This window comes from Lissotriton vulgaris, chromosome 9, assembly GCF_964263255.1.
Source record: "Lissotriton vulgaris chromosome 9, aLisVul1.2, whole genome shotgun sequence".
Lineage (NCBI taxonomy): Eukaryota > Metazoa > Chordata > Amphibia > Caudata > Salamandridae > Lissotriton > Lissotriton vulgaris.
Genome location: NC_141697.1, coordinates 1127900834 through 1127928618, shown reverse-complemented (window position 1 = coordinate 1127928618; position 27785 = coordinate 1127900834). Strand labels below are relative to the sequence as shown.

Sequence of the window (27785 nt, the reverse complement as noted above, 5' to 3'; positions counted from 1 at the left end):
TGAGGTCTCGTGGGTCTGCCTTAGGTTTTTTGAGTAGGGCGTTAATCTCAGCGTGTTTCCAGATCTCTGGGAAGGTTGCAGTCTCGAGGGAGAGATCGATGACGTTGCACAGGTGGGGTGCGATGGAGCTGCTTGCTCTGTTGAAGATGTGGTGCAGGAGTGGATTGTGCACATGGTCTTGACGGTGTCATCGATGCTCATGCTGGCCCAGGCTAACAGGGGGTCATGGTGGATGGTGTGCGGAGGGTCTGTTGTGTTGCTGTCTGTTGGGGCTGTCTGGGTGTTGAAGCTGTCGTGGGTGTCTGCTAACTTGTGGTGGAAAAAGATGGCTCCCTAGACAATGACCTAGTACATAAAAAATGAATATAGACTCAATCAGTACTATATTTCTCTGTCCAGCCGGACAGGTATTTAATATGCAATAAGAGTATAACACAAAATAGGGTAAATAATCGAAGTGGGACCCAGCCTGCGTCCTACTAACACAAACGGACAAACAACATTAGGTAAAGGGTTCAGGCAAAAAAAGCGTGTCTGTTTATGAGCACATTACAAATGGAACAGATAGAATATCGTTGAGACACCATTACATGTTAAACATAACAGTTTAGTGAATGTATATGCTGTACATTGTGTCGACAGCGTTTCGATCCCTTCAATGAATAGTCAGATCATCTTCATGACATTAAGGTAACATGCCTGTATTTAATAAACTAATCCTATAAGGGGGGTGTTAGCAAGGCAAAGTGTGCAACCGAGTGGTCCAATCATGAATGCAGGACGTGTCCTTGTGAATGGCAGGACACCGCCAGATTTAAACAATGGATAGTTGGCTTGAGCGGCACGTTAGAAGGAAATTGCCAGGTGCAGCATGTAGAGTAAATAGAACAGCACACGGCGTAACTATGTCAGCCGTGAGTGGAGCCGTAGTCAATTGAAGGCCGAAATTGGCATAAGGATGGGGTAGACCGCGTTTGTGATCACAATGCTGGGCAAACCGAGTGAATCTCAGCTTCTGTCTCCGGTCGCGAAGGTTTTGAGTTACAGCAGGGTTCTAATTCCTGGAAAAAAACTTCACATTTCTGCTTAATGGTAACCACCAGCATCTTACTAGTGGTAATGACAGATATTTTGGGGGTTATTAGGATGACGGGCAGACTTTAGCCTCCACAACGGGCACCCAAAGCAATTACCCGCCAGCTTCACCGCCATAGAAAGGCCTGTGACACCCTGCATCCCAATATGGATAGCAGTGCCTGTTAGACACCACCACCATATTGAGGCCCAAGTCTGCCCAGCCATTGCCGACCGGCGGAAAAGCGGCAGACGCACTTTGCGTCTGCCGCAATACCCCCCGCCATTGTAATAGGACGGGGGTAAATTACGTTGGGATGGTGGGCGGATCGCCACTGCCGCGCCGGCAGTGACAATCCGCCCGCCATCCTAATCACCCCCTTTATGTTTGAATTATGTGGTTTTAATGCATTGCTGGTATGGTAAAACTGTTGCTCCCACCGGTAATACTACTAAACTCAAATACATGCAAACATCCAAAATGTACGATAATTGGGTTATTGCTTACATCTTTAGTTGGAACAGGACACCGCATTTACTATTAAAGAACCAATAAGCATATTCATTCTTAGAAAAGAGCCACAGTGATCCTGTGCTATACCTCACACATGTTTGCAGTATCAGGAGCCCTTTCTGTTTAATTTAGGTCTAACCTAAAGACTGTTTTTGCTGTCTCAGCAGTCTCATATTTTTTTTTTTTTAAGCATAATCTTGCATAGAGAAACTGATCTTCAGGCAAGTCCACTTCAGTTATTCATCAGACAGAGAGTCATTCACATATTAGTTTAGCCCTTCAGAACAGCATACATACAATTGGGTAGTGGATCAGCCCTCTTCAGCCATTGTCTTTGTTGCCAATATTTGGTTCTCCCTAGTACATAACTGCAGGTCTTTAGGATGCCTGGTGATTTAAGTACCAGTATTTGCCCAGTATAACTGACCTCATGAGATTTTTCCTTTCCTTTCCTTTCCATTGGTCACCTGCAAATGCAGACTTGAGCTAATTGTGTGATGAGAGTACCAGCAGCTTTATTGCCATTGCCTCGTCCACACCTATCTTATGCAGAGCTCCAGACATCACCAATTCAAGCTTCAAACCCATGCCACCACCTTGAAACAGTATTCTGCATACTCAGTTATTCTTTACTGTTCCAAGATGGCAGACCAGTGTGAATCTTTACTTTTGGCATATGCCTGCCACATTTAGTTTTTCCTTTTGTTTTTCTTTATTTCTTTATTAATTTTAGCATATGATTTTACTATATAGAAAATCACCACCTTGCTTTTTAGAAGGCAGGTGGGCCTTTTTTTAATGCCAACACTCTTCTCGACAAACGTTCACAAAGATAAGAGTCATACAGTCTAATCTGATGGTCCACGTGTAGTTTATGGGAGAGTAGATAACCTCAGTGGACATTCAGGCTTCAGTGTAGCTTCCTTCAAGAGCTTTGAATTACACTAGTGGACCAAAGCACCAGTTATTTAGCCTGTGCCTCCTAGGCCACCATCTGCCCAAACTCTTTCCTTCCTAGTGAGGAGCATACCTGTATGTGAGCAGTGTGCTTGAATAAGTGTAGCATGGCCACCCTGTTTTGTGAGTACATAGTGAGGGATATGCCTGTGTGAATGTAAGATTAACATTGTCTTTTGTGAGTGCTGGATAAGTGGTCTACAAGTTGAAAGTTGAGTTTGGGTGAGTTCAGAGGGAGGCATATACAGACCACAAGTTGAATGTTGTACCTGTGTGAGTGCAGCATATGCTTATATGAGTGCAGCATGAAGCGTGTGCCTATGTAAGGGCAGCAGTGTGAGTCTGAGGTCAGAGCATTATTATGTCTTATTCTGCATGCACTTTATAAGGGCCAATCATGTTGGCTTTAGTGAGTGATGCTTTTTGGGGTTATGGCTTTGCATTGTTGAACTACAGTGCAGGAAGTAGAAATAATATAGTGTGTATATGAGAATGTTAGTGAGTTTTGATATTTCAGATGCAGACTATTAGAAGATGGGCCTCTAGTTGTCAGAGGAAGAGGTATGCACCTTGTTCAAGCAGGGACCACAATCCTAGTCTGGAAAAGTCACAACACAACCCAAATTATCCAGTGCACACCCCCTGGCAGATTGGGAAACTCCACAGACTGCAAAGACAAGGCACTATATTGGATAGAGCACATATAAATACACAAGATGGCCCGAGCACCCCATACACCACTACAAAACCACAGTGGTGTCTGACTTCATTATTCAGGGCACCCCATGCTGCTTGTAGTAGTCCAACCCTCCTCAAAAAGCCACAGCTGAGAGCTAACGCGAACAAAAAGCGCATCACGCGCCTCAGTGGCAGTGCTGCCTCTAAGGTGTGCTGTGTAGGGCCCCAGCGCCAAAACGCTCCTTTCCCGACAGTATACCTCCACCCTAGGAGCTTCGGATTTGTGGTGGGATGGCTACAGAAAAATGTACAGACAAGAGCAGGGACATGAACCTAGGACTGTTCAGAAATAGGATAACATTTCCATCAAACAAGATATTGCAAATTTCCCCCAAAAATACGGGAATCCACAATAATGGAAACTTCAATTTTGGGTTGCCTGTCAACCACAATGGGTGGAAGAGGAGGAGGTACCCTGTAGAAGCTGTCAAGAACATAAGGTTTCATTTGAGAAACATGAAAGTTCGGATGTACTTTTCAAGGATCTGGAAGGAGCAATTACACATTGACAGGATTAATCTTGTGAGTGATCGATAAGGGACCCAAAAGGCGAGAGTTAAACTTAGAATTCTCACCCCTAGAAGACAAAAACTGGGAGGACAACCATACCTGATCTCCAACCTGATAGTCTGGTTCAGGACACCGATGTTTATCGGAATGCGCATTCATCCTATCCCTGGCCTGTAGGTTCTTTTCTACTTATTTTTTTGTTTTATCTTGTAGATAAAACAACGCAGACTGCAGGAATGGATGTAGGCACCCTCGGTACCTCAGGACTTGATTTGGGGTGAAACCTTTTCAAACAGAAAAAGGAAATGACCTTGGTGGTACTGTGAACACTATTGTTAAAGGCGCAAGCTACAAAAGAAAGAAGGGATACCAAATTGTCAGCAGTGGCGTTACAAAAACATCTCAAGTATTGTCCTAAGGTTTGGTTGGTGCTCTAAGTGAGTCCATTGGTTTGTGGATGAAAACCTGAAGTTGAAGTTTTGGATATACCCAATACCGTGCAAAAATCATTCCAAAAATGAGATATAAACTGTTGGTCTCGGTCTGAGGTTATCTTCTCAGGACAACCAAATAGTCTGTAAACATCACAAAGGAAATATTTGGCGGCTTCCTAGGCACTGTGTAACTTTGTTGGACCTGAAAAATGGGCCATCTTCAAAAAGGAGTCCACCATGACCATTATTGTAGTTTTTTTGCCCCCTGAGATAGGTAAGTCCACAATTAAATCTATCCCAATAGAAAGACGGCTGAAATGCCAGAAACCGGTCCCCGGTAGCTTGTTTCCTTCCCAGTACAAGAATTGGCTTGGTAGTTTGGTCTGCCCTGTTCCCATGATGCACTGGGCCAGGGTCAGACTAATTTGCATATAGCCAAGTTCTGAGCTGGGATGGTGCAGTGAGCTAAAAAACGGTGATGGATCAAGCCCTGATCTTTGGACTGGGTAAGAGTGGTCTGCTTAATTCAGACACTCTGTTCATCACCACCCCCCTTTCTGAATCATTTTTGTCCACCATAAGCGTGGAAGGGTATACTCAGATGTGAGTCCCTAGCTCATTGCATCATCAGGATTCAAGCAAGCCGGGCCGAAGACGGCTGAAATGCCAGAAACCGGTCCCCGGTAGCTTGTTTCCTTCCCAGTACAAGAATTGGCTTGGTAGTTTGGTCTGCCCTGTTCCCATGATGCACTGGGCCAGGGTCAGACTAATTTGCATATAGCCAAGTTCTGAGCTGGGATGGTGCAGTGAGCTAAAAAACGGTGATGGATCAAGCCCTGATCTTTGGACTGGGTAAGAGTGGTCTGCTTAATTCAGACACTCTGTTCATCACCACCCCCCTTTCTGAATCATTTTTGTCCACCATAAGCGTGGAAGGGTATACTCAGATGTGAGTCCCTAGCTCATTGCACCATCAGGATTCAAGCAAGCCGGGCCGAAGACGGCTGAAATGCCAGAAACCGGTCCCCGGTAGCTTGTTTCCTTCCCAGTACAAGAATTGGCTTGGTAGTTTGGTCTGCCCTGTTCCCATGATGCACTGGGCCAGGGTCAGACTAATTTGCATATAGCCAAGTTCTGAGCTGGGATGGTGCAGTGAGCTAAAAAACGGTGATGGATCAAGCCCTGATCTTTGGACTGGGTAAGAGTGGTCTGCTTAATTCAGACACTCTGTTCATCACCACCCCCCTTTCTGAATCATTTTTGTCCACCATAAGCGTGGAAGGGTATACTCAGATGTGAGTCCCTAGCTCATTGCACCATCAGGATTCAAGCAAGCCGGGCCGAAGACGGCTGAAATGCCAGAAACCGGTCCCCGGTAGCTTGTTTCCTTCCCAGTACAAGAATTGGCTTGGTAGTTTGGTCTGCCCTGTTCCCATGATGCACTGGGCCAGGGTCAGACTAATTTGCATATAGCCAAGTTCTGAGCTGGGATGGTGCAGTGAGCTAAAAACGGTGATGGATCAAGCCCTAATCTTTGGACTGGGTAAGAGTGGTCTGCTTAATTCAGACACTCTGTTCATCACCACCCCCCTTTCTGAATCATTTTTGTCCACCATAAGCGTGGAAGGGTATACTCAGATGTGAGACCCTTGCTCATTGCACCATCAGGATTCAAGCAAGCCGGGCCGAAGACGGCTGAAATGCCAGAAACCGGTCCCCGGTAGCTTGTTTCCTTCCCAGTACAAGAATTGGCTTGGTAGTTTGGTCTGCCCTGTTCCCATGATGCACTGGGCCAGGGTCAGACTAATTTGCATATAGCCAAGTTCTGAGCTGGGATGGTGCAGTGAGCTAAAAAACGGTGATGGATCAAGCCCTGATCTTTGGACTGGGTAAGAGTGGTCTGCTTAATTCAGACACTCTGTTCATCACCACCCCCCTTTCTGAATCATTTTTGTCCACCATAAGCGTGGAAGGGTATACTCAGATGTGAGTCCCTAGCTCATTGCACCATCAGGATTCAAGCAAGCCGGGCCGAAGACGTCTGAAATGCCAGAAACCGGTCCCCGGTAGCTTGTTTCCTTCCCAGTACAAGAATTGGCTTGGTAGTTTGGTCTGCCCTGTTCCCATGATGCACTGGGCCAGGGTCAGACTAATTTGCATATAGCCAAGTTCTGAGCTGGGATGGTGCAGTGAGCTAAAAACGGTGATGGATCAAGCCCTGATCTTTGGACTGGGTAAGAGTGGTCTGCTTAATTCAGACACTCTGTTCATCACCACCCCCCTTTCTGAATCATTTTTGTCCACCATAAGCGTGGAAAGGTATACTCAGATGTGAGTCCCTAGCTCATTGCACCATCAGGATTCAAGCAAGCCGGGCCGAAGACGGCTGAAATGCCAGAAACCGGTCCCTGGTAGCTTGTTTCCTTCCCAGTACAAGAATTGGCTTGGTAGTTTGGTCTGCCCTGTTCCCATGATGCACTGGGCCAGGGTCAGACTAATTTGCATATAGCCAAGTTCTGAGCTGGGATGGTGCAGTGAGCTAAAAAACGGTGCTGGATCAAGCCCTGATCTTTGGACTGGGTAAGAGTGGTCTGCTTAATTCAGACACTCTGTTCATCACCACCCCCCTTTCTGAATCATTTTTGTCCACCATAAGCGTGGAAGGGTATACTCAGATGTGAGTCCCTAGCTCATTGCCCCATCAGGATTCAAGCAAGCCGGGCCAAAGACGGCTGAAATGCCAGAAACCGGTCCCCGGTAGCTTGTTTCCTTCCCAGTACAAGAATTGGCTTGGTAGTTTGGTCTGCCCTGTTCCCATGATGCACTGGGCCAGGGTCAGACTAATTTGCATATAGCCAAGTTCTGAGCTGGGATGGTGCAGTGAGCTAAAAAACGGTGATGGATCAAGCCCTGATTTTGGACTGGGTAAGAGTGGTCTGCTTAATTCAGACACTCTGTTCATCACCACCCCCCTTTCTGAATCACTTCTAGTGAGGCAGGCACAGGAGCAGGGGTAGAGACTTTGATATTCCTGAGTCTCAAACAACAGGAAGCAAGCCAACATCACCTTGGAGATCACTTGGAAGAAGGCAGAAGTTTGCTATCCTTCAGCAGAGTCATAGAGCAGCAGGGCAACAAACAGACAAGTAGGCCTTCCAGATCAGCAATCCAGCAGAGTCCTTCGAGCAGCACAGAAGGCATTCTGACAGAGGTTCAGGTGTAGATCCAGAAGTGTCTGATTTGCTGGGGTCAGAGTCCCAGTACTTATACCCAAATATGCCTTTGAAGTGGGGGAGACTTCAAAGAAGGGCTTTGAAGTGCACCAGTATCCCTTTCAACCCAGTCCTGTCTGCCAGGCTGTCTGTGGGGATAATCAGTCCTTTGTGTGGGATCAAGCCACTGCCCTTTGAAGTGTGAGTGTGAGCCCCTTCCTGCCCAGGAGGTAGATGGATGTATATGGGTACTCAGCCACATCTAGCCTTCCTGTGCTTGTAGCTGTCTGGAGAGAATTCACAAAGTGTAACTGTCACCCATCCTAGACTTGTATTAGAGACAAGCTGCAAGACACACAGAGCAGTAACAGCCGAGAAATGTCCACTTTCTAAAAGTGGCTTTTCTAAAATGGTAATTTTAAATCCAACTTTACCAGTAAAGAGGATTTATCATTGCCAATCCAAATATATGAAACATAATACAGATACTCCTTTCTATTCAGAAATTACACCATAAAGGTATTTTAAGGAGTAGGCCTCACAGCAGTACATGTCCTACCATTTGATTACACAGCATCCTGCCCTTAGGGCTTGCTAGGGCCTACCTGAGGAGTGACTTAGGTGTAAAAAAGGGGAGGTTAAAGCTTGGGAAGTAGTTTTAAATATCAAGTCGAGGTGGCAGTAAACTGCACAGATGGACCTTGAAGTGGCAGGCCTGAGACATGGTTAGAGGGCTTCTAAGGTGGGTAGCACAACCAGTGCTGCAGGCACACTAGTAGCATTTAATTTACAGGCCCTGGGCACATGTAGTGCTTTTTACTAGGAACTTATAAGTACATTAAATATTTCAATTGGGTATGAGCAAATGTTACCCTGCACATGCACTTTAGCACTGGTTAGCAATGGTCAAGTGCTCAGAGTCCTAAAGCCAGCAAAAACGAGAACAGAAAGATAGAGGTAGATAGGCAAATAATTGGGGGAAGTCCACCCTAAGGCTGTCAGGTCTAACACAGTCTCTTTTGAAAGAGGCTGAAGAGTGTTAGGGCAGCTGAGAGATAGAAATGTCACACTAGTCTGGGGGCTCAATTAGTTTGCTTGTACTGGGACCCATTGTAACCTAGCCATGGTACTCTGCACTTCTGTAAAGAAAACTACATTATGGTGCAATAGCAATCCGAATCTGTTCCCAGAATCCAGCTACCTCACTAATCACTTGTTGGTTGCATTTTAGCCTATGACCCTGTACAGTGCAGTCCTGGCCTTTTTCTACGTTTGCTCCATATTTAACTTATGCATAAAAGGGTCTGCTGTGAAATATGTGCAAAGTGTTTTACAATAGAGACACCAATTGTGAACTGGAATATGGCTAACCTCCTGTCTGCTGCTTCAGTTGATAATAGTTGGGGTCTATTCTTCAAAGGCTGTAGGTGCATCTTGTTAACTTAATTGTGAACTGGTGTGCAGCCTAACGAGTGCACTGTTGGGATCTCTTTCTATAGCCTTTGAGCTGTGGTCAAATTTGAAAAATCTCAGGGACTCTCATGAGAGAATGAAAAGAGAGATCGCAACTCTCTTCATCTAGAGATCTATACCATTACCTTAACCTCTTGAACCTCGTCCCACCTGAGTCAAGCCCCGCTGAGGCTTCCTTGGACTGATCCTTTTGTCTTGTCTATGTTCCCACGTCCAGCAAGTCCCATCACAGGTGTGGGCTTTCACCAGGGCCTCTGAGCATTAGTCTCTTCCCCACCTCTGGCATTTCCCTAAAGGGATCCAAAGCTCCAAGAACTAGTTGTCATATAACCTCTTTCATATTGGTCTTGCATGAAGGCATAAACCTCCTACAAAAGATCATGTAAACTTGATCCTTCAAGAGGCCTGTACTAGGAAGGAGCAGCTGGTATTATCACATGCTGTAGATCATTGGCTTTGCTCGTGCCGTCAGACCTCCAATATGCAAAGTGGTCAGAGTGTAATATCACATACAAGGAGATATTATAGACCCTACAATCTATACTGACTTTACAAAATTTGAGCATGTACTCCCTCCTAGCCCTGGTTTTCTTTTACTGGAATGAGTCAGCCAGGGTGGATCAGTTTCCGAGGACGCTAGCATTGCTATTGCATACTTACTAATTGGGTTAATGTCATAATGTATAACATTCACTTAATTTAATTCTGCACCTCAGCATATCACCCTCATAGACAATGCCCTACATTGCCTCACTGAATGAGTGATTTAACTGAATGAACAAGTACTGTATTTTACAGTATTATTTTCACCTGGAAGTGCTTATCACACTAAGTTCCATCACAATATTAATTTTCTTAATTGTGTTAGGCATTTCTGTGTCCAATATGGCAGAACCTAGAATGGCTGGGCTCTTACACGATTAAAGCATTTCAGGACAGCTTTGACATTGTTTAGAAGGCAACAGCCACTTCTTCAAACCAGGGTCCATATTTATCTGCCACTGTAATGAAAGTTACATAGTGGATGTGCTTTGTGATAAACCCACTCAGGGTCACCTGAAGAAGGGCTCTCATTGACATGAAATGCACTGAGAATAATATTGTTATGTAATGACTATGGAATCTCTTCACTTGTTGAATCGATGTATTTATCAGTAATGAGCCAAGCAACATAATTGTGTACAAGTTATTTGTTTCTTCACATTAATTATTGATTAAAATTGTGAATAACCATCAACTTTTTTTAAACCTTCTATATAACTACATAAAACAAAGTTGAAATTAATTTGATGTGCATGGTGTGGAAACTGTTTTTTCAGTGCTGGTCTTTCATTATTTTCAGTCCTTGACCGGTGATTTGACACCGGACCACATCAAGAAACTCCATAATTAGATTATTTTTAAATATAGAGGTATGCATCCTTTTGAATCGAGGCATTGTGAGTGTGTGATAGATCTTTGGAACACTGCCAGTTTGTGCTCAGTTGTTTTACATTGGTATTAACAATGCAATGCACAAAATCTTTATAAAAGGACAATCTTCCCTAGCACCAACAAATCACTCACAGATATTGTTTTCATATCTAAACCAGCTTGGGGTCAAATGCTTTAAATTAAATGTTTACCAGTCCTTCCCTATTAATTGTGTGACTGAGATTGATGAAGAAAATATAATGGCCAAACATAATCAGTCATATTTTCTGTCACCCTTCCCATCCAAGCACTAACCAGGCATGACCTTTGTTAGCGTCCAAGTTTGAAACAAATTAGGCACAACCTGGGTGGTACACCTTATAAAAAGGTTTTGTAAGGGTTATTGTCAATTACTATTCTTTAGAGAAAGGCTAATCTTAACCATGTTGTTTTCTTTTGATTATTAGATTCTGACAGGTGAAGACTGGAATGCTGTCATGTATGATGGTATCATTGCATATGGTGGACCAGCTTCATCTGGAATGATAGTCTGCATATACTTCATCATACTTTTTATTTGTGGTAACTGTATCCTTCTCACACTTAATATTACAAATGATTTATTAGTGTTTTATTTATTTTTATTTTATATTCTTGTATAGCGCCTGAATAGACCCTCAAAGGGATATCTCCGCGCTTTGCCAGTAAGAATATAACTCCAGATGGTCTTGTTCAGCGGGGTAGTACATATTACAAAGGAAGAGTTAATTGCTGGTAAATAAGTGTGTTTTTAAGGTCTTCCGAAAGGTCAGATGGCTAGTGAGTGATCTCAGCTCAAGAGGTAGAGAGTTCCAGAGCACTGGTCCCACATGGCCAGCGCTCGGCCTCCTTGTCTGGACTTCTTTATTCTAGGTATCTGCAGTAGCTGCAGGTTACTAGAACGCAGAGAGCGCCCAGGAACATATGGCTGAAAGATTTTGGCCAGATATTTTGGGCCTTCGCCTATCACACTTTTGTGAATGGTACATAGAGTCTTAAACTGTACTCGCTTCCTCACTGGTAACCAGTGGAGTCTAGCAGGGGGCGGGAAGGAGTCCTAGAGGGAACATTCAGGACTGTCCTTGCTGCCGTATTTTGGATTACTTGTAACTTATTAAGTTGCCCTTCATTAGCTCCTAAAAGAAGACCGTTACAGTAATCCACTCTGCTGATGACTAGCGCCTGCACAAGTGTTTTCCTGTGGCAATCTGGCAGATAGGGGAACACTCTTCTTAGCATCCCAATTGCCCGAAAGCAGGTACCAGCCACTTGGTTTACGTGGTCTTTAAAAGTGAGTGTCTGATCTAATAACACTCCCAAGTTTTTTACCGTGCTCTTAGGGCTGGGAACAGGTCCTAATTCTAAGGGCCACCATTCAGGTGACCAGTTGTGTTACTGCATCAGGCATTATTAGAGGGTGTCACACCAGAATATGATGGACTAATTATACTCTAAAATATATCTCCACATTGAAGTTAATAATAGAAGATCTAAACCCAATGGGATGGTCTTTTGTAAATTATATTTGGGACATAATGGGGCATATTACCAAGCAATAGCAATAATTATCTCTATTGCTTGGCTAGAGACAAAAATTTACCGCTGAGCTGCGGCGATTTTTACCACAAATAAACCTTGGTATTACCAAGGTTTATTGCAAATGCGATAAAAATCTCCTCAATGCATGAATATCGCTGAAAAGTCAGCAATATTCATGCATTACCGAGCTAATGCTCTTAGCCATGTTATCCACCTCCCATTGGATAACATGGCTAAGAACTGCTCAGGGCAGGTGTTAGCTTTTGGAGATATTCGCACTTAGCGCGAATATCTCCAAATGTTGGTAATAGGAGATAGCGATTTTAGCGACTGTTTCCAGTCGCTAACATCTTGGCACGCCCACTTTGCATGTCATTAGTGATAAATTACTGACATGCAAAGTGGGGCCCAAGATGGTGGCTATCTCCTAATAGCTGTCGCTAACTAGTGTTAGCGACATCTAGGTAATAGGGAGATCATTTTATCTCCGCTTTCTTGGCTTTTAAGGCCAAAAAAGCGGAGATAAACCCTCTTGATAATATGCCCCAATATTTATATTAAGTAGTATTTTTTAGTGGTATTTTGTCATGGGTCCTACTAGAAAATAAGGTTTTTGAATGCTGTTGTATACTGGTTATGTAGTGGTACAGTACTTTGTTTTGAAGCACTTAAGAAACCTCCGTCTCAAACATAAGGAAAAGGAACCCATGTGTTTTTTAACTAGCGTACTATAATATATCACATCATTAACAAGTATCACTACTTCATCACAGCACACAAGGGGGGAGATTTCCTAAGATTTTCTGCTGTGTTCGCATCACAAAAGTGATGCCAATCGGCGTAAAAATCTTTTTTTCCGATTTACTTTCCAGTCTAGCGCGCTGGAAATAACGTGAAAGTAACGCAAAGCAGCGCAGAGCGCTGCCTGACATTACATAGCACCAAAGGGGCGTACCATGGGTGGAGCATGGGCATTCCCATGCAACCACCCAAGGTTTCTGATGCGAAAACCCAATTTACTAAATAAAGGAGACAGGGTTTAGCGTCAGAAACTGCGCCCTTTTGAAGTAGGCACAAGTAAGGAGAAATGCTTTCATTTCTCCTTCCTTTTCCGACTTTGTACATGTGCTGCACCATACAGCATGCACACAAAGAGCGAAAATGGTTTAAGTCAGTCCATGCATAGTATTTTGTACTGGTAAGGTACCCTTCCAGTACAAAACCTATGTTAGACTCAAAGAGACACCCTCGCACTATGGCGCAAAGGTGTCTCTGTGGTGCACAGCAGCTGATTTCCGCTCCAGTGCCAGGGAAAAAAGGGTAGAAGCCATATTTCTGAAAATGTGACACTCCCCTCCTCTCTCCTTTTCACGCAGCTATTTCTCATAGTATTTGCTACAGTTTTTATCACTTAAGAGTGTTTTGTATATGTTTCAAAGCTTGCCATTTTACAGTAACTTTAATTTGCACATTCATTAATGTTCTTTCTAAAGCTGCAGTGTCTATGGATCACTTCTTGGACACTTTGAACGTTTATCTATCACCCTTACTGTAACATTTCCAAAAGTTGTATGTTTCCATCCACTTTATCATCCATCACCCTCTAAAACTCCTTCTTTTAGATCAGTTTTCAATATTTTTCTTCATAGAAATCCTAGCACCCATGAACAAGGACGTGCACCCAATTAGCATATTTTTTATTATTTACAAAACATTAGCATGCACACTCGGAATCTTAGAATTATACCCTACTCTTTATTTTTAAACCTTCCTTGGGTTGATTGGTCACATTAAGCTTTGGTTCCTTTCCAGTGTTTCTTTAATATTCAGGTTTTTGCAAGGATTTTGTTTGAAAACAGAACTATGCCTGGGATCACAGAACGTCAGTATGTAGGGACTGAGTCACCATACCATATCAGTACCCATGGGCGCAAATCCTGACTAACTCATAGTTACCTTTTGTTTGTTGTATGATTGCTATTTTGAGCAGTGATAAAAAAGTGTGGGAGTAATTTAAAAAACCAAAGCAACTGTTATGCAGAAATTACCTTAACATTCTGTGAACCAGATATCCTGTTGAACGTTTTCTTGGCCATCGCTGTTGACAACTTAGCAGATGCTGAGAGCTTAAACACAGCCCAGAAGGAGGAAGCAGAAGAAAAACAAAAGAAAAAGAGTGCAAGGTAAAACAGAACCAATTCGTACCATGACAATGTAATGGAGAAGAGAACTGATTTAGTGTATGTTTTGATTTTGGAATTATGCGAAGTGCTAATGTACAAAAGACTTTGAATACCATTGGGAAAGGTCACAGATGAAATAGCCTACAATACTTTATTTTCTGAAGGAGAATTTGTTATATTTTTTTGCATTACCTATCCTAACTCTTCAGCTTACAGTTGTGTTTTGAAAGACTTTGCAGAGCCAGGAACTCGTGCTTGTAGAAGCAAACCTACCTACTCTACAATATCATCTGAATCTCTGTGGACATACCTTAGGCAGGATCTAGGGTCAGATTCGCAAAAATCACAGGGTTGAGGCCAACAAAATGTCTTTTCTGAATGTACAAAGTCCTTTTACAAGTCCTGAAAATTCTTAATGACCCCAAAATCAATGTTGTCATCCTTTCAAACTCACAAGTAGGAGGGGGCATGAAAGGGGTGCCCCCCCCCCATTTCCGAATAGAAGCCAAGGCTTTAGATGCAACCTTCATTACAATGTGTTACTTCTCCACTCTGTTATTTCCATTCTTCAGACAATTTGTTCGTGGCATGAAGGGTCTCAGCCACAGAATTTTCAATGTAGACATTTGAAGAAGATCTTATCTACTTGGAAGTAGAAGAGTAAAAATGCACTAAGTTTTGTCATGCTCTTGAAATGGATTCAGCAATGGATCCACCTCCACTAGTGCTCCCCAGTAATTCTTCAGTCAAGTAAAAGACTGAAAGTATTACTTTCAATACCACATTATATTTCACTCTTCTAGTTGAGAACCGCAACCATTCATTTCTTTCCTTCTGAGATTATCGTTCCTTTCAGACCCTATTCAAGGGGCCATGGGGCAAGAAGCAGGAACTGTGCCTCAGCCATGCAGTCTGTAGTTGTCGGTTATGTCTTGTAGTCCGTCCTACGTTGACTCTGGAAAACTGGGCCAAGTCCAGCCACATCAGCACTTCATACAGTGGTAGCAATGGCAAGCAGTCAAACTGATATGGAGATCCATAAGCTTAGAACTCAGCAGTCTTCAGCTCCGCAATAACTTATAGTCCAACCAGTGTGTTACTTTGGTAAAGAAAAGTACTTTAATACACAGGTCAAACTCATTACATCACAGAGTATTCTATGGACACAAGTACTTTACTGGTGCTTGGACTATAGAGTCTTGGGTCCTGATCACCCTCTCTTCCTATTTCCTGGGTGTCCTTTCTTTATGTAATTCGGCAGGCCCCCAACCGCGTGGGTTCAAACTCTTGTCAGGCAGGTTGTGCAGATTACCTCTTCTTTAAACAGTCTGTGCGCTCAGCTGTCTCAAACAATTACAATTTCACAGCTCTAACTACTGTGGAGTTGTTGCAGTCCTTCTCTGGTAGCCGGCAGAGACTTGCAAGACACTTTAGAATCACTCTCTTCTCTGGGATTAGATGCCCTGGCTGGAGGTTCTTCCTAGGTTCGAGCAGAGGCCACAGCAGGTTGCAGCAGAAGCCGAAGCATGAGTCCTTGCAGGTATGTGAGGCTCCAGTGGTATTGTGGGCCTTGAGCTGTCAACAGACCCACTTTTGGGTTCACGTGAAATATGATTTATGGGCCACGGGGATCAAAAGTCACTACTGCATGGAGCAGCCTTGGACACAGTTTCTTATGCAGGGCAATCTGCCTCATGCACAGTTTCTCTGAGCCACAGTTAGGTAAGGTACGGTTATTCGATGAAGCAGCACAGTCCTCTCAGGCACAGTTCTTTTATATTGCAACATAGTCCATTCAGGCACAACACCTCTATGCAGCAGCAGTCTGTGCAGGCAAAGGACATTGTCACTGTTCCTGCCTGGAACCATTAGTCTAGAGAGACTGCCCTTTCACTCCTAAGGGCACACACAATGCTCTTCTCACTCTTCCTTTTCTTGTAGATTCACAGACAAAAGGTCAATCAGCTTCTGGCTCTTGCTGGACAGTCGTACCTCCTGCAGAGTTGGCAGGCTCCTTCCCTGTATCAGCAGGTCGGTTTGCTTCTTGGTGCTTCTGATCAGAGGTGAAATTGCCTTTCAGGCAGACGTCAGCTCTGGTTACACAGCAGTCCTCTGAGTACTCTGCAGCTGACTGGCATCCTTAATCAAAGAGAACTTAAAACCGGAACAACATGTGGGTCAGTGGCTTGTCTCCTATGTCCTGACTTCAGTGACTAGGCCTCCTCCTTCTAGCTTCTGAAATGTCAGCTGTACCCTTCCACTGTCTGGAAAAAACTCACCTCCCCCTTGTGCAAATCAACAGGCCTTGGGGTTCCAAAGTGGAACTCATAGACAGACACATAATATAGATGGTGTTGATAGATTGAAGAGGTACAGTGGACAGCAAAAGGGTATAAGTGGAGAGAATAAGTGTGACCAGCTATGGAGTTATGGTGGCTGGTTAAAGATGCAAGTTCATTTTGCAGGACATGAAAAAGATGTGGATCAGATTGGAAAGTACTATTTGGGCACACGGGAAAGGCTAAGGTAGGAACTGCTGAAATAGGTAATAGTTGTGAGAATAATAGAGGATTTGAGGTTAAGGATAAAGAGAAGTGAGAATGTTATGTAAATATTTCCTAGCCGCACAATAGAACGGGGGCATGAAGAATATGGAAAGCAGAGAAGTAGGTGAAGGAACAAAGACACTGTAGAATTGCACCAACTTCTTACAGCTTTGCAAATAACCTTACAAACTGAGCAGACAGAGGCTGTGAAACAAGTTCTTGTTGTGTACATGAATGTTAAATAGGTGTACAGTATCAGAGGTAGTAGGCCAGTTAGCAGTAATAGAGAAGATTATTATAGTATAAAATAGTTCCAACTCCTGTTAACATTGCCATATCTGTCTTTCTGGGATTCATGTATTTTCCAGAGGCCTCTGTTGAAATTTCTATAGGTGCAGGAATAAATAAATATAAACTAGAGAACACCTTTATATTGGTTAGATAATTGCTGGTTCATGCTTGTTACAAAGCAAATGGTTAAGCTTTAGGTTTGCTGCATATAAGAATGTCATTATATCGTTACCAGTTTCATGTTAGAGAATTGGCGATTTATAAATTCACTTGACCCAACTGGGTATCATTAACTATGTTTGAACATTTTTTCTTTTCTTGAGCCTTCCATTAAAAGCCTCCACGGAGTTGTTTTTGTTGAGGACATGGGTAATATCCAACGTCTGGTAGAGGAAATACCCACTACCACAGTAACCACTGTTGTGGAAAATTTACTTGGAAAAAAACTGATTTATGTATGTTTGTAAATCTTATTTGTCCGGAACAAAGCTAGGCCAAAGTCAGTGGAGCACTGTCCCACTCACTCCCTACTTCAGTGTCTAGGTCTCATCCTTCCAGCTTCAGAAATGTCGGCAATACACTTCCACTGCCTGGAAAAAACTCACCTCCCCCTTGTGCAAAGCAACAGGCCTCAGGGTTCCAAAATGAGACAGGCAAACACACATACGCACTTGGTATGTTAGCGGTATTCTTGGGTTGGTGTGCAGAAGCAGCAGACTTGTACACCAGTGGCCCCAGTAGGCCTCTGCTCCATTGACACAAGTAAAAATATCAGGACCAACTATTGTTTCACAGAACAGGGCAAACTTCCACTACCACGTTACATGCTAAACCCACACCTCTGCCAGTAAATAAAGGCACTCTTGGTGTGCCTAAACAAGTCTAGTTCAAGATCCCACTTATGTCAAGGTACATGCCTAGGCCTCTGTGCGCACACTAAATTATAGAGAGACTAGGCCAAAATCAAAAACCAGGGTTCCATATACTCTACACTATGCCTCTCACAACTGTTCCTTTTCCCACTGAAGTGACACTGTCTTGCACTACACCTCATGCAAGGCCTGAAGAACTTCAACCATATGTTCTCTACTCTGATGGAATTCTACTGGCTCCTTTTACACAGCCACGGCCCGTGGATGGAGTTTCGGTGGGGTGAAGAGGTGGGAGGGGGGAGGGGCAGGGTGGGGGGGGTGCTAAAAACTGGAGTATGGATAATTGAAGGTAAGTAAACAATTTAATTAATAAAACGAATTTCGTAGCGCGCCCTGCATCGCAAAATGCGACCGGGGACTTTTGTTAAGAGTCCTCTTTTGTGTGTCAGCAATAAATACAAGAATAGAATAAAAAGTCCAATTTTTTGTGCATTATTTCTTCCTTAGACGGTCCTAGACAAACTACATTTTAGCGGCAACAGGTAAAGGAAGTTTGCTCAAGCTTGTCTGAGTTTTTTCTGTACCACAAATATTACACTTAAGCTTGCTCCAAGGAGCACATAACTATGCAGGGAACAGGAATCTTCAGAAATGTAGCATAGACCCAGGCCTTCTGCAAGGCCAGGACTGAGCAATCATGTGTAGTAAAACCAACAATACATTTGCACATCAAGTGGAAAAAAGGATGACATTGTCTTTGGTTCCTCAGAATAATTGTTCACAATATATGTACTTCTGTATGTGCCACACTAGGTATGTACATTTTGCATTTCAACACAAAAGTTGAGTCAAAAGTCTTCACGGTCAACCAGCCCACAAATTCCGAAATGTGAATTGTCTATAAAAAGTGAAAAAAGTAAAAGGCTTGCCAAAAATCATAGACTTTGTGTTTCTCACTTCTGGATTTGTTTTTGGCTGAGGGTGCAAGGAGCATTGTGTAACATCTTGGAATCAAAGTGCTTCAATTCCTTCATGAAGAACATGTATAGAAGACAGATTTTTGGTTTTCAAAACAAGTCTAGCCTCTGTACTGTAGTTCCTCCTAGGTTTCAACACATAGTCTTGAAAATAGTATCTAACAATGCATTTAAATATTTTGTCAACATTCACAAAGGGGAATGGGTTGCTAAGGGGCCTCTTCCCATTTGCTAATACGTTACTACCTCCTTTGAGGTATCAGTAAAATATTAATGTTTTGCAACTAGATTTTGGTTGCAAAATATTAACACATACCAAAAGGAATAGGTATTTACAAGTGTTGATACTGGGTTTTTCTGCATGGCCACCCCCGATTGTTGCTTTCCTCTGCCTTCCTTCGCTGAACCCTTTTTTGATGGCTTTTGGGATTCTCTGCACTTCTTCCCTGCTAACTAGTGGTAAAGTGATTGTGATCACCCTTGAAAAGGTGCTACAATTGGCCTACACCTGATTGGTGCATTTTATTTACTAGTAAGTCTGTAGTGGATGGTACTACATTTACTCAATGCCTATAAGTTAAATGCTTCTGGTGGGCTGTATTACTTTGTGCCACCCACTAAAATAGCATTCTTTTCATACATCTCAGGCCTGTAACTGCAGCCTGTAGTGCAGTTTTAAAATGCCAATTCGACCTGGCAAAATAAACCTTTTGCCAGACCTAAAACTTATTTTTTGATACTTATTAGTCACCCCTAAGGTGGGCCCTATATTCTCCCAGGTCAGGGTGCATGGTATTTAGATGGACAATTGGGTTCAAGTTTTACATGTCATGGCAGTGAAAACCCCCTAAAGTCCTTTTTTCACTATTGTAAGGCTACCACTCCCACAGGCTTACCTTATTATGCTTAGTAAGTACTAACCTCAGATTGAGAACAGACAGAGAAATTATGTTTGCACGCACATGAATGGTAATTTAAAATCCTCTTTGATGGTGAAGTCTGATTTTAAGTTATAATTTTTTAAATGCCACTTTTAGAAAGTTGGCTTCTTTCTGCCCAATCCAACTGTGCCTTTCTACCAGTGTCCTGGGTCTCATGACTGAATAAATGGCTCTTGTGCTTTGTGTATTGTTTCTAGACAGTCAGTCAAAGGAAGCCTAGGTGTGAAGCGAGTGGGTCTTCCTGACAGATGGTTTTGGAGGAGCTGGACCCTGTCTTAACAGCACTGCAAAGGGCCTTTCTACAGTACACATTAATAACCTGACACCACACCTGTGCCTTTGTCATCCTAGAGAGTTTGGAGCCAAACCCAGGAAAGGGGAAGAACTGGTCAGAACCACTTTTGGGGGTAGGTTAGGGAATTCCCCACGCAAAAGTTGGAACCAGGTATAAAAGTGGGACCACCAGAACATTTCATCAAAACACCCCTGGTCCTTTAGAATATTCAGAAGAAGGACTGCTCTACTGTCTGAGGAAGAGCTACTGCAGTACTGACTGAAGAAGGAATGAATCTGCTTCCCTTGAATTTAAACTACCGAGAGTAACTCCACTGAGCCCTCAGTTGGCAGACCTCCTGTGCAAGCTATAGGGGCACAGCAAGCTTTCGGAGGCCTCAATGCAACTGCCCAGCCAACCAACACCAACTGGATCTACCCGGATCTTCCTCAACCTGCCTGGGCCTACTCAAGCTTCCCGGGCCCCTCTGCTGGCCTCTTCTGGAGTGAGTCCTGATCCCAAAGAGGTGTTACCCAGGGCCGGAACCTTTGGCTGGCATCAGTGAGACCTCTTGAAGAAAAAAGAAGGTTACAGACGTTTAGGCTCCTTGCAATTGGTAAGTGACCGCTTTGCTCCAGGAATTGGCTGCACACAATGACCACCAGCACAAAGCTCCTGCTGGACCTCCGCTTCAGGTTGACAGAGACCATCAGCACTGACGGTCAATGCGAGACCTGAACTTCATGCCTACATCAACTGCCCACGATGATCACCAACGCGAAGCTCTAGCGACAACCAACTCTTCGTGCTAGCGGAACGTGTGTCCACGATACTCGACCTACTACCCATGCCTAGAGCCTCCTCATTGCGGCACCTGCCAGTGCAAAGAGCACCTTTAACGCCAGACTTCAGAAGGTAACTGTTTAGAGGGACTAACCTAGTCCGTGTACCCAACTCACAGTCGGCCTGACCTGGTGAGTTTTCCCCAGTCTGCTGTGGCAAGATAACTACAAGTGACACTTTGTGGTTCTTGAAGCTATTTTCCCCATAATCTTTAAAAATGTATATTTCTGATTCTACTGATTCGAGTTTTCTCATTTTTATGTCATTTTATTTATTTAGATTTACTCTATTTCTCTATTTGGGATTTTTCTTGTGTTGTGTTTTCAATTTATTAATGTTTGTGTCCTGCATAAATACATAACACGTTGCTTCTAAATTAAGCCTGACGGCTTTTGTGCAAGCTTGCAGAGGGTTAAGTGCAGGTTATTTTAATGACTTTTCTAGTTAACCCTGACTAGGATTATATTTAATATTTATGTTTATTATTTTAGTGGCGCTTTCAACCCTCTCAATTAATAGCTCAAAAATGTAAAGAACGAGACGCAATTAAATGTTCCCTGTTAGTTTCCTAAACCCACTAACAAGTTAGAAAATCGTTTCTAAATAGTTAAATGAGCTTACTACGTTTGCAAAATGTTAACGAGCCCTCAAAGCCTCTGATTTACCGAATCAGAGGGTTTGTGAATGCTAAAACCCTTAGTACATTAAGCCCTTAGAGCCTTGTCCAGTCTGCATTGTTGCAGGTGCATTTTAGTCTTTGACAGTCGTAATACGGTGACATTTTGACACACTATCGCATCTTCCAAACTGTAATTAATGCCCTTGGTGACTTAACAACTTGTATAAGCATTGTGGAGCTCTTGATATCTTACGCATAGTCACATATATGTGTATATCATGTGCAGCCTGATTCTGAGTGAAGATTCTTTACTTGACTATTACAGGATAACCTCAAATGTTACATGTTTACAAATAATTATGTATATCTCTTCTTTTTAACTAGAAAGGGGAGTGTGGAGCATAAGGAAGGTGAAAAACCAGAAGAGGATAAAAAAAAAGCCAAAGAAGCGAAGGTAAATTGGAACAGCTCTTCTTATGCATTCTCTTTATATTTACTTAAATCATAGGGGGCCATTAGGATGGTGTGCGGACTTCCATCCGCACAGGAACTCTGCATGCCTTTCCGTGGCGGCATGTTTCCGCTCCCATACTAGTATGGCTGGCGGTGCCTAGCAGACACTGACTCCATAATAAACCCTTTTCTGCCTGGCCGACTTGTCGACCGGACAGAAAAGCGGTGGACGGTCTTAACGTCCGCCGCGGTACCCCTTGTCATACTAATGTGGCGGGGGTAAATGGGTGGCGGGCGGGGAAGGATGTAGGGCAGATCACCACTGCCATGCGGGCGGTGGTGATGTGCCCGACATCCTAATGACCCCCATAGTATTGTGAATTTCAGTAATCAGATTCAGATAATTAAGGCCATATGCTGAGTGTTTGTTTTTGTTTTATCACCTATAGTGCTAGCGTTTGTCATCTCCATTGTGCACAAAGTGAAACCCCGAGGCTCTCACATGCCTCGAGGATTGAGATATGCTCCATATGGAGGGTAAATGTATCATGTGTTATGCTTGGGAAATGCCCAGATGTTTTTGCTCTCTCCTGTGCATCATAACAATAAATGTAAGTTGCCTTCCATGAGGATTATCCTGGCAGCCAAATCACCCCATGTCCTGCCAAGCAACCCTGTCTAACCACTAATCATCAGCATGACCTTCCTTCTACCATCATGCTGATACCCTTCATTGGTTCACCACCAGTATTATAAGCTACTAAGACATTGAGCTCAGAAGGATAAGGTGCTATCATTGTGTATGAGTATACTCTAGAGATGTATTTGTGTAAACAATACAGCTCTTTTCTGACATTACCTCAATAGCTCCTTAGCTTCCTAGGTATTGTACATGTCAATATAAAACAGTACACTTTTTCTTGTACATCTTTAATGTATCGAAATTTAAGAGTGTTATTCGAGTTTTGCAAAGGTTTTCAAGCAATTTGCAAAATATTATTTTAAAATAATTTGAATGGTATATGTTAAAACAGACAACCCTTATACATCTATGTTGTGTCTGTTTTCATGCACCTGTATTTTTTTACTGGTGGGCTTTCTAAGACATAGAAATGTGCTTGGGTTACAAACCAACATTATATCCATTTTATTGATTGAAGCTGATATTTTTTTTATTAGCAAAGTAAAACTTTAACTGTATAATTATTTTGCCATTGTCGTAGATTGCTGTTGAAGAGGCCCAAGAAGAAAATAATGAGGAGAAGAACCCCTACCCAGCTAGTGAAGTACCTGGTAGGCTAACAAAGCTGAATACTTTGTCTGTGCTGCCCACTGAAATTCTATTTCTTGTTTGTATTCAAATGTGTTATTTTAGATTTAAATGTGATACAGAAAAGTATGCTGTAATGCACCAGTTTACTCTGTACATATATTGGTATTTAAATATTTCTATCTATTTAGAATTAGCTGCTTTCTTCCTAACTTTGGTGCTTATCAAAGGATCTGCACACAACTTTCCCCCCAAAAACCTCATCTGTTTAGTTTTGGTATGGTAAGTTTAATGCGGATCCGATAAGGAGCGGGGAGAAATGAAAGGGGTGTAAACAAGTGACTTTTCACTTTTTAATCCCTAAAGGAATCTTGGATTTCCGATTTTAAAAATAATTCCTAACAGAATAACTCCAAACTTGACATTAAAGTACAACGTTACTCAAAGAAGTACCCACTCACCTGGTATGGTATAAATAAGTTATCTAGATCTCTTGAAATTAGTGTTTAATAATATTTTTGGTTGGGTTTAAAAGAATTGGAAAGTTAGAAATATTTGGGTTATTAGTTCTCTGACTTTCCCCCGACTGATTCTGAAAAATATTCAGACCTGATTGGACAAGAGAGCTTTTTCACCTTTTGTGCATTATGTGTACTGACTACAATGAAAAGTTAACATAACCAGGGTATCCAAAACCTAGTTAGGAACTAGGGGCAGATGTATCAAGGGAATTTTTAGTCGCAAACGCTGCAATTCACAAAAAAGCAGTGTTTGCGACAAAAAATTCGCAAAACGAGATGTATGTGTGAATTTGCATCGCAATATTAAGAAATCGCAACTTTTGCGATCCCTTAATATTGCGTAAGCATTTAAGGAATCGCAAATTGCATTTCTTAAATGCTATGTATGAAGCACCCAAGTTGTGCGATTCCTAATTAAGAAATCGCAAATTACCACCAATTTGAGGTTGGTGGTAATTTGCGATTTCTTTCACAAATGCACTTTTTGCCATTTGTGAAGGTGCCATGTGGCGCACATACATGCCCTTAGGGCATGTATGTGCACCATATGCGCACACACATTTCAGGGGTGCATCAGGGTGTCCTTATGACACCCTGGGACCCTTGAAATTATTCTCAATTTGCGATTCACAAATTGAGAATCGCAAATTGAGAATACCTTCCCATTCATTTCTATGGGCCCCCTGGCCTATTCCTTAATTGTGAATTCGCAATTTGCTATTCACAATTAAGGAATATTAAGAAATCGCTAAAAAATTGCGATTTTTAGACAGATACCATTTTGCAATTCTCAAATAGCGATTCTCAAAAAATCGCTATTTGAGAATCGCAAATAGGTATTTTGATACATATGCCCCACAAGGAGTAGAACTGTCTTAAACTTGACTATACAGTGCAACTTGAGAAAGTCCATTCAGTTGGACAAGATATTTAGCATGACATACTCCGGTAAGACTTATGCTCGCTGGATGTACAACCTAAGAACAATATCAATGAATACTAGATTTCCTTAAGTCACTGTCGTCTGTCCCTTTTGTATGCTGTAGACAGCTTGAAGCATTTTATGGTGTGCAGTGCACTACTACCATAAGACCATAAACGCTCGTAGTGAATCCGTGCACTCCCGCACGCTCAATTTTACAATGATTAGCAACTTAGTTTAGGAGACATTGAAACCACTGCAGTTGGTACTAGCCCTGTCATCCCTGCACGAAATGAAATAAGGACCCATAATTCCTTCTAACTTCAGATTCTCCGGGTTTCGCATACCTGCGGATAAAGGTCTCCAAGTCCTTTCAGCATAATGAGGCATCTTCAGAATTCCTTAAGCTGTCTGTGTGTACCAATGACCATAGAACGCCCCTTGCAAAATAAATCCACTGGTATCTAGAAAGTAATTAACTCTTCAGCATATTATTGACATACAGAATTTGAAACATTATAATGCACTATGAGTGTCCACCATGCCTTATTTTTCGTTATAATGTCAGTGAATGGGAAGTCCTGCATTTTTGTATGCTGTTGCATTCTCAATTTGCATAGATTTGCAGAATGGTGTAGTAGTAAGAGACCACAACCTATCTATCCAGCACATTTCCAATCCCATCGAAGAACCTAGAGGCCCCCCTTTTTATTTGCTATACTTTGAAATCTCCCCGTCAGTTACTGGCTTTTGTAACATATATGTTTTGTTTGATAAACTTGCCCCTTGGTCCCTCAGAATAGCATCAGCTGTACACCTTTCTCCTAATGAAGAGCAGCCATGCCCCGTTTTATCTAAATGCCATGTTGCCATCCCCAGTCTTGTTCACAAATAGCTCGGAGGTACCTGCAAGGCAACATATGGTGCTAAAGGAAGCTACCCAAATAATAAAATAAGTATTTCTGTATACTACATGTCCTGAATAGGACTGACTTGTATTCTTCCCTGGTGGAACATCGCTCCAGTGGGAAAGAACTTGAAATGCCACTGCTTCCTGAACAAACAGAATAACACCATGTTGTTGTTGTTGGCTAGACATAATTAACTATAGAAACAAAGTACATGCAGTATGTCTAAGGGGTAACAAGAAATGATACATGGAATATCCATTCTTATCTGTGATTTGATCCAGAAATAAGCATGCATTATTACTCTAAGGAGCAAACATAGTTGACATCTAGAAACAGACAATACTGTGCAAGGCCACTCACTCCTATCGATTGCTATCATGAAGCAGCACTTGAAAGAAAAAGAGGAATTAAATGCCTTATGGGTCTCAGTAAATCTAGCTGCTGAGTGAAATATGTAAGGTGCGTTCATATCCTAATATGTTTATGTTTAATTTGAAGTGGGTGAAGAAGAGGAAGAGGAGGAACCAGAAGTACCAACTGGCCCTCGTCCCCGAAGGATATCGGAGCTGAAAAAAGAAAAGATCACACCTATTCCTGAGGGCAGTTCCTTTTTCATTTTTAGCAATACCAATCCGTAAGTAACCATCTTTACCTATCTGTTCTTTTTAATTTTCAGATTTAATTCTCAGCTTATGAGACTCAGATTTTTGATGTGCAATGTAAACAATTGACACTGAATTAAATTTACTGCCAGTAGCTTATCACGTCTTCCTTTGCAGTACCTTTATAGAACACCTTTCTGGGACAAATATTTTCACTAAAATGCTTAACAATGTCATCCTTGAACTTAAGTTAATAGCCATGCCAAAGTTCCGTTGGCACAACATTGCTTCAGATATATATATGTGTGTGTGAAGATGTTAATTCATGCTGTGTTTTTCCCCAAAAGTTTAGATCAAGATTCTAAGAAAGCTAATCCATTTGTTGTTCATGGGAGGATGTTAGAGGGTGAATATACTGGAGAAGGGAGAAAATACATATGGTAGAACTAGCGAAGAAGCAAGAAAGACACGTAGAGATAATGGGAAAACATAAGAGTAATTTAAATAGTAAAACATACAAACATAGATCTCAGGAGGCTAGAGCTGCCTACAAGGGAACTGGGGAATCAGGTATAAATCCTGTCCTCCCCTCGACATCCTGTGATTCTGGGCAAAACAAGTATCTTCCCTATTCCTAAAAAAAAATGTATAATGTCTGGTTCTCATGTTAGGCACTGTAATGCCCTTGGCCCAAATCAGTGCTACATACAATTGCAGGAAATGAAAAAACTAGTAGATAAAATGAGACCAATGTACTATAAATATATATGTGTACAAGAAACTATGAGGGCTATTCTTGCAGGAATGTTGTCCACAGAACACTTCTAAGTTACTTAAGCTTCCCCAAAGCAGTTATTCGACTGACCCGCTAAGATAGTAACTGTTTGAATGACAAATAATCCAAAGTTCTGATGAACCTACTTCATTCTGAGAAAAAAGAAGTGGTAGTAGTGGCCCCTACAAGAACTTGATGGTGGCCCAGTGGTCTTTACGCCCTACCTACATAATTGCTACGGTAGTATTATATAAAGAACTCTCTCAAAGAAATGAACTCCCGAGGGAATGTGAAATACTGCATGATTAGTAAAAGTTTAAATTGAGGTGCTAGCTTAGTTGTATTTACTATTCGGAGACTTCTGTCCAGTGGAAATTAGATGCTTTGTAATTTTAGATAAAATAATAATCTGCAGGAATAGTACTAGTTCAGTAAAGATAGACTGGTTATAGCCCAGAGCCACTCTAACATTATATTCATTGGTTTAAAATGCTAATAAAAATTAGCACCAGCAGAGCCAATAAGTATAGCCTTGTAAAGCTGGTGAGATTATTTTTTTTTGCAAGCATTTGCCACCACAATAAAGAGAAGTAAATTAAAGAAAACCTTGCTGCCATCTAAAAGTGGTGGGCACAGGCTTGCAGTATAATTTTTAACTGTGAAAATAAATTAATTCACACAGAATAACTTTAAAATAACAACATAAGTATAAGTACTTCTCAACAGACAGCCGTAGTTGGAATTGGTATAGAAACCCTTCTTAATTTCAATGCAGATCCCAAGAAAATAAGATACTTCTTCGTGCAAAAAAAGGTGTGATTGTGGTAAACCTGAAATAATTTTCTTGGTATTTCACCTTCACCCGCTCACATTCCCCCCTAT

General features: G+C 42.2%; 1 protein-coding gene across 2 annotated transcripts in view; it reads left to right on the top strand.

Annotated features, from left to right (window-relative positions):
• CACNA1D (calcium voltage-gated channel subunit alpha1 D) overlaps positions 1-27785 on the top strand; it is a 1282477-nt gene that overhangs the window by 706464 nt on the left and 548228 nt on the right. For both annotated transcript variants that reach the window (XM_086939145.1, XM_086939146.1), the window contains exons 15-19: positions 10793-10913; positions 13972-14086; positions 21834-21903; positions 23126-23195; positions 26025-26160. In XM_086939145.1, the coding sequence (XP_086795271.1) occupies positions 10793-10913; positions 13972-14086; positions 21834-21903; positions 23126-23195; positions 26025-26160 (512 nt within the window). The remainder of the gene's footprint in view (positions 1-10792; positions 10914-13971; positions 14087-21833; positions 21904-23125; positions 23196-26024; positions 26161-27785) is intronic.